Raw genomic sequence first — 13,949 nt, 5'->3', positions numbered from 1 at the left:
CTGCAAGATTCAAGTGTCAACCAAAAAATACGGATGTGATAAAAACAAACAGTCTTAACGCACAAGAAAAAAAAAAAATTTGCATCATTGGTGCAAACTCGTGGTTTGTTTTGGTGCAGCACCAAAACAAACCAACCCTGTCACATAAAAGATGTCAAATGACAGTTTAACATGTTTTATGAATAAACATATAAAGCATTCTCACCTGAATGGAATCGCACCGAAAATGTATGTGTAATATTCACGATAGAGGACAGCCTGGAGGAAAACATGCAAGAATTAAAACTGATCTTGCTGAAATGCTTTTAAACCCACCGGACTGCAATCTTTTGATGGGCTTGACTCACAGCCAATCACGGCCAGCTGCGTCAGCTCACGGCACCGCTGATTGGCTGGACATGCAATTTGATCCCGCCTTTAAACGTGAGTAAACTCGATTATGAGTACGGGATGGGCAGAGGGGCGGGACTCTTGGATTTGCGACAACAGGTTGGGCAACTTAAAAAAAAAAAAAAAAAAAAGCGAAAAGATTAACATAATATCGAGCGCATTTTTATGTATCACTGAAGAGCAATATATGTTTATTGATGACCATTTATTATTATGGGTCGGAGTTCTAGTGTCGGATAAAGGTGAATTTCCCCCGAAATCAAGGAAGATTGCAGTTTATCATGCTACTATTTCTCCCTCTTGTTGCAGGTTTAATGTCATAAATACTTAGATCAGCAAAAACAATATTCAAACGTGTATGAAAAAGTGGTCTTAATTGGTTTTAGTTGCAAAGAAGTTGCAGTTTGAAAACAGTGGTTAACTCATGACAGGCAGAAATGACAGCATGGTGAACTGCAACCTTAATAAGCATAATTAACAGCCACCCATAAAAGCATATCGCTCTACAATGATTGAGCAATTTTGAAGGGAGTACACACATTGAAAATAAAACGTGAGCTATATGATTTCTTCTGAGGTGAACTTGAATCGAATGTAAAATACACTACATTTAAAGTCTCAGCTGCACTCCAGCTGCTGGTATACAGACCTGTTTTAACACGTGTTGGCACACAACAAGTTATGCAATTTAATTAGTTGCAGATAAAAAGAAAAAAAAACTCGTCACTCACATGCAGCTTACAACTGTTCACCTTTGCACTCCAATCTGTGTCTGACACAGGGACTGATTAAATTTACCAAAGTAATTGATTGTAGTTTACATCTGAAAGCTATAGGCAGTTTTCCAATGAGGACACACCATGTGTGGCTGAGGATGCTGAGTTTCGCATCTTGTCTGTACTTATTTGAGGTTTGTAAATGATTTTACCTTGAGGTGGCCTAGATGTTTAGAGCGAGGACTTGGAATTAAGAGTTCACAAGTTTGAATCCTGCAACTGACCTGTCACCACTGCAGGTCCCTGAGCAAGAAACTGGAGCGCCACAATGTGGCCGCAACCGAGAAATAGGATTGGTCAATATGAGAACGGAAATTTCCTCAGAGGATTGACGAGGTATGATGAATTAGTTTGCTGCTGCTATAATAACTTTCTACAGTTACACTGAGATCGTAACACCATATTTTACTGCTTATTAAATCCCACTTTGCCCTTTTGAAGATGTAAAACCAGATTTGCAATATAGAGGACAGATTGTGTGTCTCTTCAGTATTTGTTTCCTCATTTGGATGTTCCTTCCTTTTTCTATTTTGTGTGTGTGTCTGTTTTCGTTTTGAATTTTTTAAATAAAGACATGACAAAAAAGAAGTTTATGACCAGGTAAGATATGAGATTGAAAGTGTTATTGAGAATATGATTAAATTGCTCATAGGCAGGGGTGGAAAGTAATGAATTTCATTTACTCACGTACTGTAATTGAGTACTTTTTATGAGTAATTTGTAATTTTCTAAGCAGTTTTTGAAATATATAATTTTTACTTTTACTCAATTACATTTTTACCCAAGTATTTTACTTCACTACATGTGGGCCCCCTCACGTTACTGAGTACAATTATGATAATGGAAAAACCACGCGCCCTTCCCTTGTCTCATTTATGATCTGGATCTACACGTGGAAAGGTGGATGTTCTGAAGACTGGAGACGTTATTTGCACCACCAGCCACTAAGAGGCAGTGTTGGCGCTGCTCACGACTGCTGAGCACCGCTCCGTGTCGGAGAGTAAAAGGCACACGGAGAAGTCCGACATCAAAGACAAGTTCGAGCTGTCAGCATATGGGTTGTCTCAGTGTTAGTGTGCGTCCAGAGAATGTAAGTCGCCCTGTTGCAGTGGATGTTGTTTGTTGTATCCCTCTTGTTTGTGGCGAGGTTGCTTAAGCTAACTCTATGGCACCTATGTATGATTAGCAATGATAATGATTGATAGAAGCTAACATAGACATTAAAGCTCGTGTCCGGAGTTTCCGTTCGTTTCCAACGTATGTATCATTTTTTCAACAGAGCTTAAATGTGTTAGTCTGGTTCGATGCTACAATATAATATTAGCATAAAGCAATATAAACATTTATTTATGAGCCCCGCCTTCGTCTCATAGACCCCATGTTATCCAAAAAAGCACCGGTCAGCTTCAGCCAATAGATTTCGAGCTTCCGCATTCTCGTGCAGTCAATCAAAGTGTGCAAGCAGCCAGAGAGCACGGCCGCTCGCCCAGGCAGAGGTGAGTTAGCAACGCAGCAGCCGGCCCGCTTACCTCGGATTAGTGGTGTGTATCGCCTAGTATCTGGCGATACGATTCGTATCACATTTCATGGGTCACGATTGATATATCCCAATACCAATGTTCATCACGATTATTGCGATACTTTAGGAACAAAAAATTTGTAAACTAGTAGTACTTCATGAGAAAACTTGTATGAAACACATTTTATTCATCCCAAATGCAACAGAAGCACTTAAGCAACTATATTTAACAGCAAACAAGTTGCAGGCTACTTTTTCATTTAAACAGTAAATAAAAATAAAGGCTACATATACCTTCAATAATGTAACATGTTTTGAGAAAACAAAGTGCAATCATTATAAAACCTTGAACTGAATTGAATTGAAATTCCTTTATTTTTCCCACAGGGGGAAATTGCAATGTTCAGCAGCACAGAGAAAAGAAATAGAAACAGAAAAGAAATGCAAAATATGAGAATTTACAAGGTCCAACCATACATAGAAAAATTAACTATAAATTTAGGATAAATATAATTAAATAACAGATACAAACTAAATGACATAATTTAAATATAGTTTAAATGTAAGTTTCAGACAGATATAAAGAAATAACAGATATACACTAACAGATATAAATCAAATATAAATTAAATATACATTTAAGACATAACACATATGTAAACTATAATATTAATAACAGATATGAGTTACATATTATTTAAATATACATATAGGACAGACATATGTACAATATTATAGAAAAATGTGAGAGACATGAAAAGACAAATACACAGGAGTGTCATTTAGAACAGTGTATGTGTTTGGACGAGTTGGAGCAGTGCTGGCTGTAGAATCTGATAGCAGCAGGGAGGAAGGACCTGCTGAGAGGCACGCTCCTTCACACACCTGGGGGACGCAGCCTGTCCCTCACCGCTGCCCAGGGCCCTCAGGGTGTCCTGCATGGGGACATCGAAGACCCATTGTGTTCTTTGGAGACATGGCACTGAGCATCATGGGAAACACCACCAGTGGGGTCACCCACACCAGAAGTCATAGGTCAGGACTGCTGGGGTTCCGGCACCCAAACCCCCACCCGGCCAGACCAGGGGAAGCCCCACATCAAGGTGGGGAGGCCCCCAGGCCAGCCAAGACAGGAAGACCCACACACAGCCCCCCCAGCAACAAACCAACCCAATGTTCAGTTTTTTTACTTTATCATTGATAAGATTTTGATCATTTTTATGTATCTGTCTGACGTGGGATTTCCATGATAATGTACTCTGTAAAATATTTTTTCATTTTTAATTTATTCACCACCGATCATCATCTATGTTTCTGAATTGATTGTGGAATTTCCAAAAATCAATTATTTTGCCTTATTTAACCTTAATTTATTATTGTCCATCCACTTTTTACGTTTACTTAATTCCTCATTAATCATATTCATGAGTTCATTATGATTGTCACTACTATAGGATATGTTGGCGTCATCAGCAACAAATGCAAGTTTTAGTTATTGAGATACATCATATATGTCATTAATATAGATGATGAACAGTTTAGGCTTCAAAACGGGGTCCTGGGGGACACCCCGAGAAATGTCAAGTTTTTCTACAGAGGTCCAGTCCTGTTTATACATATTGTTCTCTTCCTGTTAAGTAGCTTCTTAGTCGCTCCCAGGTCGCTAACGAGAAAAAACAGGAAACTTCAAACAGATAAAACAAATATGATAGGTTTTATAAATGTGTTTATTTCCAGAAAAGACAGGCAGAGAAAACTGTCACGTGTGAACAAGAACTGAGTCACACTCCCAAGAAATGCTTCTCTAAATATACTGCATTTATTAAAGCTCGTGTCCGGAGTTTCCTTTCGTTTCCAACGTATGTATCATTTTTCAACAGAGCTTAAATGTGTTAGTCTGGTTCGATACTACAATGTAATATTAGCATAAAGCAATATAAAAATGTATTTATGAGCCCCGCCTTCGTCTCATAGACCCCCATGTTATCCGAAAAAGCGCCGGTCAGCTTCAGCCAATAGATTTCGAGCTTCTGCATTCTCGTGCTGTGAATCAAAGTGTGCACGCAGCCAGAGAGCACGGCCGCTCGCCCAGTCAGAGGTGAGTTAAAGCTCCACAGCAGCCGGCCCGCTTACCTCGGATATAGCCATTGTCTGCTGAACATCCACCGTAAACCGCTAAGCATGTAGGATGCTGTAGGACGCGGAGGCTCTCATTTTCACCCGACGGATAATAGCGTGCACAATTAAAGGGGCGTGGCTTGGTCGCTCATGAAAGCAGAGGGAGGGCGGAACCTGAGACATTGGATTAAAAAAAAAAAACTCTCTCTTTCAAAACTCCGGACACGAGCTTTAAATATTAAAAAGGCTTGCATCAAAATTCTTTGGATATTGTCATATAGTAAACAATATAAACTTTATTTAAGAAAATGCTACTTTGTAAAATGCAAAGTACAGATAGTACAACCTTACTCCCTGGCAGACGGCCTGAGTGAGATTAATTAGTGTAATTAGAATTATTTCAGTAAAATATAAGTGTTTTTACAGCCTTAATCCCATGTGATGGAGAGCATGTTGCAGCTCAGGTCCCATAACTTCTGCGCCAGCTCGTCGTTTTTGGCTTTCCGGGAGGGGCTGGTAGGAGCACAGTCACTGTGAACGATGAGAAAATTCTGTTCATGATTAACCTGCACCACTTAATCTGTTAAACACTCCACCTACATCAGAATAAATCAGTTTAAATGGGTCAGTTTGCTCGTACAGAGACGTGAGAGATATTTGTTAAAATAATCTTAATCAGTATTTCTCAAACTTTTTCCACCCTGAATAAATTGAGAAGATGTTGATCTTTCCTTCATAATATTGATTAGCAATGAACACGTTCACAAGTGACATGAGTGTCATCGATCACGTTTACTCACTGCACTGTACAAATGAGGAGCATTAAAACAGGCTCATAAATCTATCCAAACAAGATGCAGCACCTCCTTATCTCTCAGAGCGACAGCAAGCCAGAAGTTTAACACACACACACACACACACACACACACACACACACACGCACAGTCTTGTATTTCTATCCTTGTGGGGACCGTCCATTGACTCCCATTCATGTCTAGCCCCTAACCCTGACCCTTACCCTAACCCTAACCCACACCACAACAAAGCCTAACCCTAAAGAAATGTTTTTGCACTTTTACTTTTTTCAGTAACAACAACATGGTCAAGAAAACACTGTTTCTCCTACTTAGGACCGGAAAAAGGTCCCCACAAGGCACGTCGTTCCACGTTTTTGCTATCCTTGTGGGGACATTTGGCCCCAACAAGGATAGAAATACGAGAACACACACACACACACACACACACACACACACACACACACACACACACACACACACACACACACACACACGGCTGACAGTGCTTAGTTTCTTCAAAACACTTTGTTGGTCACATTAAATCCCAAAAACTTTTTTGGATCAAACAAGATGTGAAAATTCAAAACGCAATATATAATCACAAATCAAACACCAGAATGTGCATTGACCCATCATCAGATAGTGCTTAAAAAACCCAAACAGGTTGAACGTATTTTTATTTAATGTTTCTTTTGTTTTTTGGAGGTAAAACCAAATAATTCAAGCACACTCGATGTTCGTTTCTGGGTTTTCTTTAGTGTTGCTGTGACTCCAGCAGAGGAGGAGGCTTGGGAGGCTTTATTTTCTTTTAGGGCTTCCGTAATCAACATACACTTCAGACGCCGCTTTTTATCAACTGAACGCCGTCCAAGAACGGCATTTTTTCCAGACCGGAAAAACGCCGTTATTGAGCGGCGTTCAAGGGCGGCGTCTTTTCTGGCCGGAAACGCCGTTCATTATAGCGTTTTTTATTTAATAAACGCTGGTTTTTTGCGGCGTTTTTCTTTACTGACGCGTAAGTGAGTGACGATTATTGTCTCTAATGGCCTGCCATAGGTGCAGGTGGTGGTGGACGCCACCGGTGGCACGCGCTGGGCGTCATGGACTGCGTCATGGACGTTTCATTGTGCATTAGCGCGGCACCAAAGCCCCGCTTCTCTGGCCAGCTGAGGATTGGGTACTTCTTAAATTTTTTATATTTTCTGGTTACATTGTCCCCTCATTCCAGTGCACCCGTTCGCACTTTTTTTCCCATCACTGGCACAGAATGGCTGAGAGAAGCTCCAGATCCTTCTCTTGGGGGACAGTGGTGAAGCCGCCATCCTCTGTTTCTGATTGGCTAATAGCAAGGCTCTGGCTGGCTTTATTGGTTTACACCAGCGTCATTAATTCCATAGTCAAAACTCAATCACAACAAATGCACGTGCAACTTTTTTTCCCCTCCTTCTTTTTCCAACTGACGGAAATCCGTCTGCAGATGGAGAACTTTAATCCCTGTATATGACTCAATGTAGTCCTAGCGACTTCTGGATGAGGGAAGGATACACTGACGAGAAGTCGCCAGTCCGTTAAAAAAAACAAATATTAAAAAAAAGACAAGTTTACCTGTAGTATCCACCGGTCTCATTGGCCAGCTTTGGCTCCACAGCACAGTAAATTGTTGTCTGAGCTCCCTGCACAGAGTTTTTGGTGAAAGGACTGACCACCTTCATGAAGCACCGCTGAGGGCCGTTGAGGTGGCGGAACAAATCAGTCTGAACGACGCCAGGATGGAGGGAATAGGTCGTCACTCCGGTGCCTGAAAGACGAACGCGGAAACAGAAAATGAACCCATGACTGCATGTGCTTTACCGGTGATCTTTATGATTCAAACTATAAAAAGCAAGCCAGATGATTTAAATACTGTTTCCACACCTTCCAGGCGTTTAGCCAGTGAGCGGGTGAAGAGGACGTTGGCCAGCTTGCTCTGAGAGTAGGCCTTGCTCTTGTCGTAGCTCTTCTCGCTGTTGATGTCATCCAAGTAGATGGAGCCCCAGGAGTGAGCCAACGACGACACGGTGACGATCCGGGCCGGGGCCGACTTCTTAATCAGGTCGAGCAGCAAGTACGTGAGCAGAAAATGACCTGAAGAACAAGACAATATGACTCTCAGTCAACAATCGGACAATGTACTTTCATAAGACTGATGCCATATAACATCACTGGAGGCTAATGTCAGTGTATTTAGTCTTGACTTAAGGCTGACAAAAAGGTTTCTCATTACCAAACATGTCGTGTAAGAAGCATCTCATGATGGATAAAAAAAAAACAATAAAACAAAGAGCTTATTTTATCTGATGAGTAGGAAAAAGGAAGAAAAAAATACACAAATCTTCCACTTCAAAAATACTGAATGAGAACTTTAAACGTATTGCAATCTGGAACAGTACAGTAAGTACAGAAAACAACAGTCAAGAGACTGGTGAAAGCATTTTATAGTAATAATTAAATACTTTGGCATTTTCTCATATTTCAAAATAAAACTTCACATTACTTATACTAATTTCATATAAACCAAAATATTTCAATTTTTATCAATTAAAGCCAAAAGTGAATGAAAATCCAAAATATATCTTAAAATTTTACACCATAAAATCAAATGTTCCCAATGCCATTAAAAGCAAAAAAAAAAAAAATGCTGAGTTGTATTCAGAATATAAGCTGTGAGTTTATAAATAAGTGTTAAAAAATACTCTTTTAACGTCACTCTTATCTAATGAAGTGCATCTGTATTATTTCAGATCTTTTAGTTTAGGGGACGTTGTAGCAGGCAGAAGAAGACCAAAAATTAAAGATTTAACTGCTATGATTAAATACACACATCTTACAAGCACAGAAGGCAACAAAATTGTAAATTTAGTAGTTTTATACGTTCAAGAACTTAGAAGAAAATGGATTGTGCGGACACAAATCTGTATTATCGCTCATCTCAGAAAAATACCACAAAAAAACTGTCATAAAGACTTAGACCAGTAAAATAATATTCAAACATGTTACAAAAAGAAAAAATAACTGAATTTATACACAGAGCAGCTGCAGTTTGAAACAGAGAGAAAGGGAGAGGCAGCATGATAAATAGCATTCTTCATCTCACTCAATTAGCTTTATCAGAGTCAGAACCTGTAATAATCAACAGTCATCAATAAAAAAAACATATTGCTCTTCAATGATAAGCATTTTAAAGGGAATATACAGTGCATCCAGAAAGTATTCACAGCGTTTAACTTTTTCCACATTTTGTTATGTTACAGCCTTATTCCAAATCGGATTCAATTATTATTTTCCCTTAAAATTCTACACATAACACCCATAATGACAAATGAAAAAAGTTTTTTTGAGAGTCTTGCAAATTTATTAAAAAATAAAAAACAAAGAAATTACATGTACATAAGTATTCACAGCCTTTGCCATGAAGCTCTAAATTGAGCTCATGTGCATCCTGTTTCCACTGATCATCCTTGAGACGCTTCTACTGCTTAATTGGAGTCCACCTGTGGCAAATTCAGTTGATTGGACCTGATTTGGAAAGGCACACACCTGTCTATATAAGGTTCCACAGTTGGCAGTGCATGTCAGAGCGTAAACCAAGCATGAAGTCAAAGGAATTGTCTGTAGACCTCCGAAACAGGATCGTGATGAGGCACAAGTCTGGGGAAGGGTACAGAAAAATTTCTGCTGCTTTGAAGGTCCCAATGAGCACAGTGGCCTCCATCATCCGTAAATGGAAGACATTTGGAACCACCAGGACTCTTCCTAGAGCCGGCCGGCCATCTAAACTGAGCAATCGGGGGAGAAGGGCCTTAGTCAGAGAGGTGACTAAGAACCCCATGGTCACTTTGTCACAGCTCCAGCGTTCCTCTGTGGAGAGAGGAAACCTTCCAGAAGGACAACCATCTCTGCAGCAATCCACAAATCAGGCCTGTTTGGTAGAGTGGCCAGACGGAAGCCACTTCTTAGTAAAAGGCACATGGCAGCCCGCCTGGAGTTTGCCAAAAGGCACCTGAAGGACTCTCAGACCATCAGCAAAAAAATTCTCTGGTCTGATGAGACAAAGATTGTACTCTTTGGTGTGAATGCTCGGCGTTTTGTTTGGAGGAAACCAGGCACTGCTCATCACCAGGCCAATACCATCCCTACAGTGAAGCATGGTGGCGGTAGCATCACACTGTGGGGATGTTTTTCAGCAGCAGGAACTTGGAAACTAGTCAAGATAGAGGGGAACATGAATGCAGCAATGTACAGAGACATCCTGGATGAAAACCTGCTCCAGAGCGCTCTTGACCTCAAACTGGGGCGGCGGTTCATCTTTCAGCAGGACAACGACCCAAAGCACACAGCCAAGATAGCAAAGAAGTGGCTTCAGGACAACTCTGTGAATCTCCTTGAGTGGCCCAGCCAGAGCCTGGACTTGAATCCAATTGAGCATCTCTGGAGAGATCTGAAAATGGCTGTGCACCGGCGCTCCCCATCCAACTTGATGGAGCTTGAGAGGTGTTGCAAAGAGGAATGGGCAAAACTGCCCAAAGATAGGTGTGCCAAGCTTGTGGCATCATTTTCAAAAGACTTGAGGCTGTAATTGCTGCCAAAGGTGCATCAACAAGTATTAAGCAAAGGCTGTGAATACTTATGTACATGTGGTCTCTCAGTTTTTTATTTTTAATAAATTTTCAAGAATCTCAAAAAAACTTTTTTCATGTTGTCATTATGGGGTGTTGTGTGTAGAATTTTTAGGGAAAAAATGAATTGAATCCAATTTGGTATAAGACTGTAATATAACAAAATGTGGAAAAGGTAACGCGCTGTGAATACTTTCCGGATGCACTGTACACACTGAAAGAATAATTGTTAACGATGATTTTACTGACCCAAGTGATTGACACCAATCTGCATCTCAAAGCCATCGGCGGTTTTCCCATAAGGACACACCATCACGCCGGCGTTGTTGATGAGGATGTTGAGTTTCGCCTCATCTGTAGAAGAACGAGGAAAAAACAATGTACAACTAATTTCCTGTTTATACTTCTTGAGGTTTAAATTATTTTACCTTGATTGATGCCTTCAGCAAATTCCCTGATGGACTTGGTGTCTGACAGGTCAAGCTTTTTGCAGAGGACGTTGTCGTTTCCGGAGCTCTCGATAATTTCCTTGACAGCTGCCTTCGCTTTCTCCATGTCCCGGCATGCTATGATGACCCTGGCTCCTGAACGAAATGGATCAACAGCAGTAATTTGTAACAGTAAAGCTTTAATACATACTGGCTATGTGTACGAATGCATGGACAATCTTTGTCAAGTACATTTGACCAAACTAGGAATTTAACAAAAACAGTTGGAGTTCTGGTGTGTGGGGGACAAAGAAGACACAAGCAGAGAGCATTCTACTCTTCAATCAGGAGATGTTAAGGACAGCAGTGTGCAGATCTGTAGGCTAACAGCACCCCCTCATGACAATATGTGTACATTACTGCATGCTGCACAATGACAAAAGACAAATATTCTGTAAGAAACTTTAGACAACAAATAACCTCAAAGTTCAAAGTCAAAGTCAGCTTTATTGTCAATTTCTTCACATGTACTTGACATACAAAGGAATCGAGATTACGTTTCTCACTATCCTTATGCGTTTAACATGGACAACAGTAAAAGTGCAAGTGCACAAGACAAATTCTAAGTTAATAAATAAATAAAATGCAGTAGCTAAAATTCAAATATAAATGTAAATATAACAGTGATAGTGATATTCTCCTATCCATCTATTTTCTAACCCGATTGTTCCTTCTCTGGGTAGCGGAGGGCTTAAGTCTGTGCTTCTGTGCTTCAACTTTAACGACTAAATAATAAGGTAAAACAGAACAAATTAACTTAATGGGATTAAAATCAACATTTGAATGTATTTCATGGATTAAATTAAGGAAACTAAAAGCCATAAAGATAGAACCTGAATTAACACATTAAAACACCATCAGTTGTGTGGAAGGGGAAGCAGCTGATTGCAAAATGATGTGTCGACAGTAAAATAGGATTACCAAACTTACTCTAGCAGAACAGTGATGGAAAAGGGTTAGTTAATGAGAGTAAAGAGCCCCACAAGTTAGGAGAGCAGAATTTTTTTCATGCACAAGGCGAATGAATTTTGCAGTGAAAAAAAGGTAATGCTACCGAACCACAACTTCTCAGGATTTGTTTATGTTTTTCTGTAAATAGATTTTAACAGTTCTGTTGTCCCCAAAACCTTTTCACTTTCCACTTGCAATGGAATGAAGTGGCCCAATATGTCTGATTTTGCAAGTCAAAATTAACATTGACGTCACAAGAATCAAGTGTAAATGTCTCATCCTGTTAAAATGTTGGCATTTCATACTGTTGTAAATCATGAAAAAAGTGTTGTAAGAAATGATTACTCATACATCTCCTCTTACCACATTTTGGGGAATAGAAATTCACTTCCTCTCAAATACACAGTTTTATCTTCTGTCTGGACTTCAATTGTGGTATTTAAACAACAGAATTCAACAGGACAAGTTAGGCAACTTTAATTTTTACCCATTACTCCAAAATGTCCTGATAGTCAGGCTTCTCAGTGGTTTTAATTGTGTTGAACTGGGATTACATGAACTAAGGTCTCCTTGGTATGAAGCCAGGGCTTGTGGTAAATCAAGAAAAGACAAGACCAAACTGATCAGATGGGACAAACAAGAGTTCAAGTGGTTCTTCGGATTTTTCTGGGTTCACTTTGTGTTTCATATCTGCTAATTCAGAAGAAGATAATAGTATTAAGTGGAGTGCTGGGCTGTACGCATCAGAAGTCATCATCACAGAGTGCAAGCCACCATGACGAGGCAGAAAAAGATAAACACACCGACAGGAGACACAGACCTCTCTTGGACAGGTCGATGGCTGTCTCCTTCCCGATGCCGGTGTTGGCTCCGGTGATCACCACGGTTTTACCGTCCAGCCTCTCCTCAGAGGACCAGGCTGCCCGGAACATATTACTGTAAGATTCAGAAACACGTGTCAACCAAAAAATACGGATGTTATAGAAACAAACAGTCTTAACGCACAAGAAAAAAAAACCCACGAGTTTGCACCAAAACAAACCAACCCTGTCACATAAAAGATGTCAAATAACAGTTTAAAATGTTTTATGAATAAACATATAAAGCTCTCTCACCTGAATGGCATCGCACCGAAAATGTATATCTAATATTCAGGGTAGAAGACAGTCTGGAGAAAAACATACAAGAATTAAAACTGATCTTCCGGAAATGTTTTTAAACCCACCGGACTGCAATCTTTTGATGGGCTTGACTCACAGCCAATCACGGCCAGCTGCGTCAGCTCACGGCACCGCTGATTGGCTGATATGCAATTTGATCCCGCCTTTGAATGTGAGTAAACTCAATTATGAGTACGGGATGGGCCAGAGGGGCGGGGACTCTTGGATTTGCGACAACAGGTTGGGCAACTTAAAAAAAAAAGAAAAAAAAAGAAAAGAGAAAAGATTACCATAATATCGAGCGCATTTTTGTGTATCATTGAAGAGCAATATATTTTTATTGATGACCATTTATTATTATGGGTCGGAGTTCTAGTGTCGGATAAAGGTGAATTTCCCCGAAATCAAGGGAGATTGCAGTTTATCATGCTACTATTTCTCCCTCTTGTTGAAGAAGGTTTAATGTCATAAATACTTAGACCAGCAAAAACAATATTCAAACGTGTATGAAAAAGTTGAATTAATTGATTTAATATACAAAGAAGTTGCAGTTTGAAAACAGTGGTCAACTCAGAAATGACAACATGGTGAACCGCAATCTTAATAAGCATAATTAACAGCCACCCATAAAAGCATATAGCTCTACAATGATTGAGCAATTTTGAAGGGAGTACAAACATTGAAAATAAAAACGTTGAGCTATATGATTTCTTCTGAGGTGAACTTGAATTGAATGTAAAATACACTACATTTAAAAGTCTCAGCTGCACTCCAGCTGCTGGTATACAGACCTGTTTAACACGTGTTGGCACACAAACAAGTTATGCAATTTATTTATTGCAGATAAAAAAAAACTCGTCACACACATGCAGCTTACAACTGTTCACCTTTGCACTCCAATCTGTGTCTGACACAGGGACTGATTAAATTTACCAAAGTGATTGACTCCAGTTTACATCTGAAAGCTGTAGGCAGTTTTCCCATAAGGACACACCATGTGTGGCTGAGGATGCTGAGTTTCGCATCTTGTCTGTACTTATTTGAGGTTTAAATGATTTTACCTTGACTGATATTCAGCAAATTCCCTTATGGGTT

The 13,949-nt window shown here is 39.9% G+C and overlaps 1 protein-coding gene across 1 annotated transcript; it reads right to left on the bottom strand.

Moving 5' to 3' along the window:
• Window positions 1-4,998: 4,998 nt before the first annotated feature.
• On the bottom strand, window positions 4,999-12,920 carry LOC115385656 (retinol dehydrogenase 12-like). The gene is made up of 7 exons (XM_030087729.1): window positions 12,810-12,920; window positions 12,515-12,630; window positions 10,684-10,839; window positions 10,505-10,609; window positions 7,515-7,724; window positions 7,206-7,398; window positions 4,999-5,334 (listed from the first exon to the last, which is right to left on the bottom strand). The coding sequence occupies exons 1-7, from the start codon at window positions 12,818-12,820 to the stop codon at window positions 5,232-5,234; spliced, it is 894 nt and encodes a 297-aa protein (XP_029943589.1). The 5' UTR covers window positions 12,821-12,920; the 3' UTR covers window positions 4,999-5,231.
• Window positions 12,921-13,949: the final 1,029 nt, after the last annotated feature.

The sequence above is a fragment of the Salarias fasciatus genome, unplaced genomic scaffold (genome assembly GCF_902148845.1).
Source record: "Salarias fasciatus unplaced genomic scaffold, fSalaFa1.1, whole genome shotgun sequence".
In the NCBI taxonomy this organism is placed as follows: Eukaryota; Metazoa; Chordata; class Actinopteri; order Blenniiformes; family Blenniidae; genus Salarias; species Salarias fasciatus.
Note: the sequence above shows the minus strand (reverse complement) of the source record. Positions and strands in the feature narration are given on the sequence as shown.

Excerpts from the sequence above, each read along its gene's own strand:
- LOC115385656 (XM_030087729.1), bottom strand. Across the intron at positions 10,840-12,514 it reads CATCGACCTGTCCAAGAGAG|GAGCCAGGGTCATCATAGCA; the intron begins GTCTGTGTCTCC and ends CATTTCGTTCAG. Across the intron at positions 7,725-10,504 it reads GATTGGTGTCAATCACTTGG|GTCATTTTCTGCTCACGTAC; the intron begins GTCAGTAAAATC and ends CTTGTTCTTCAG.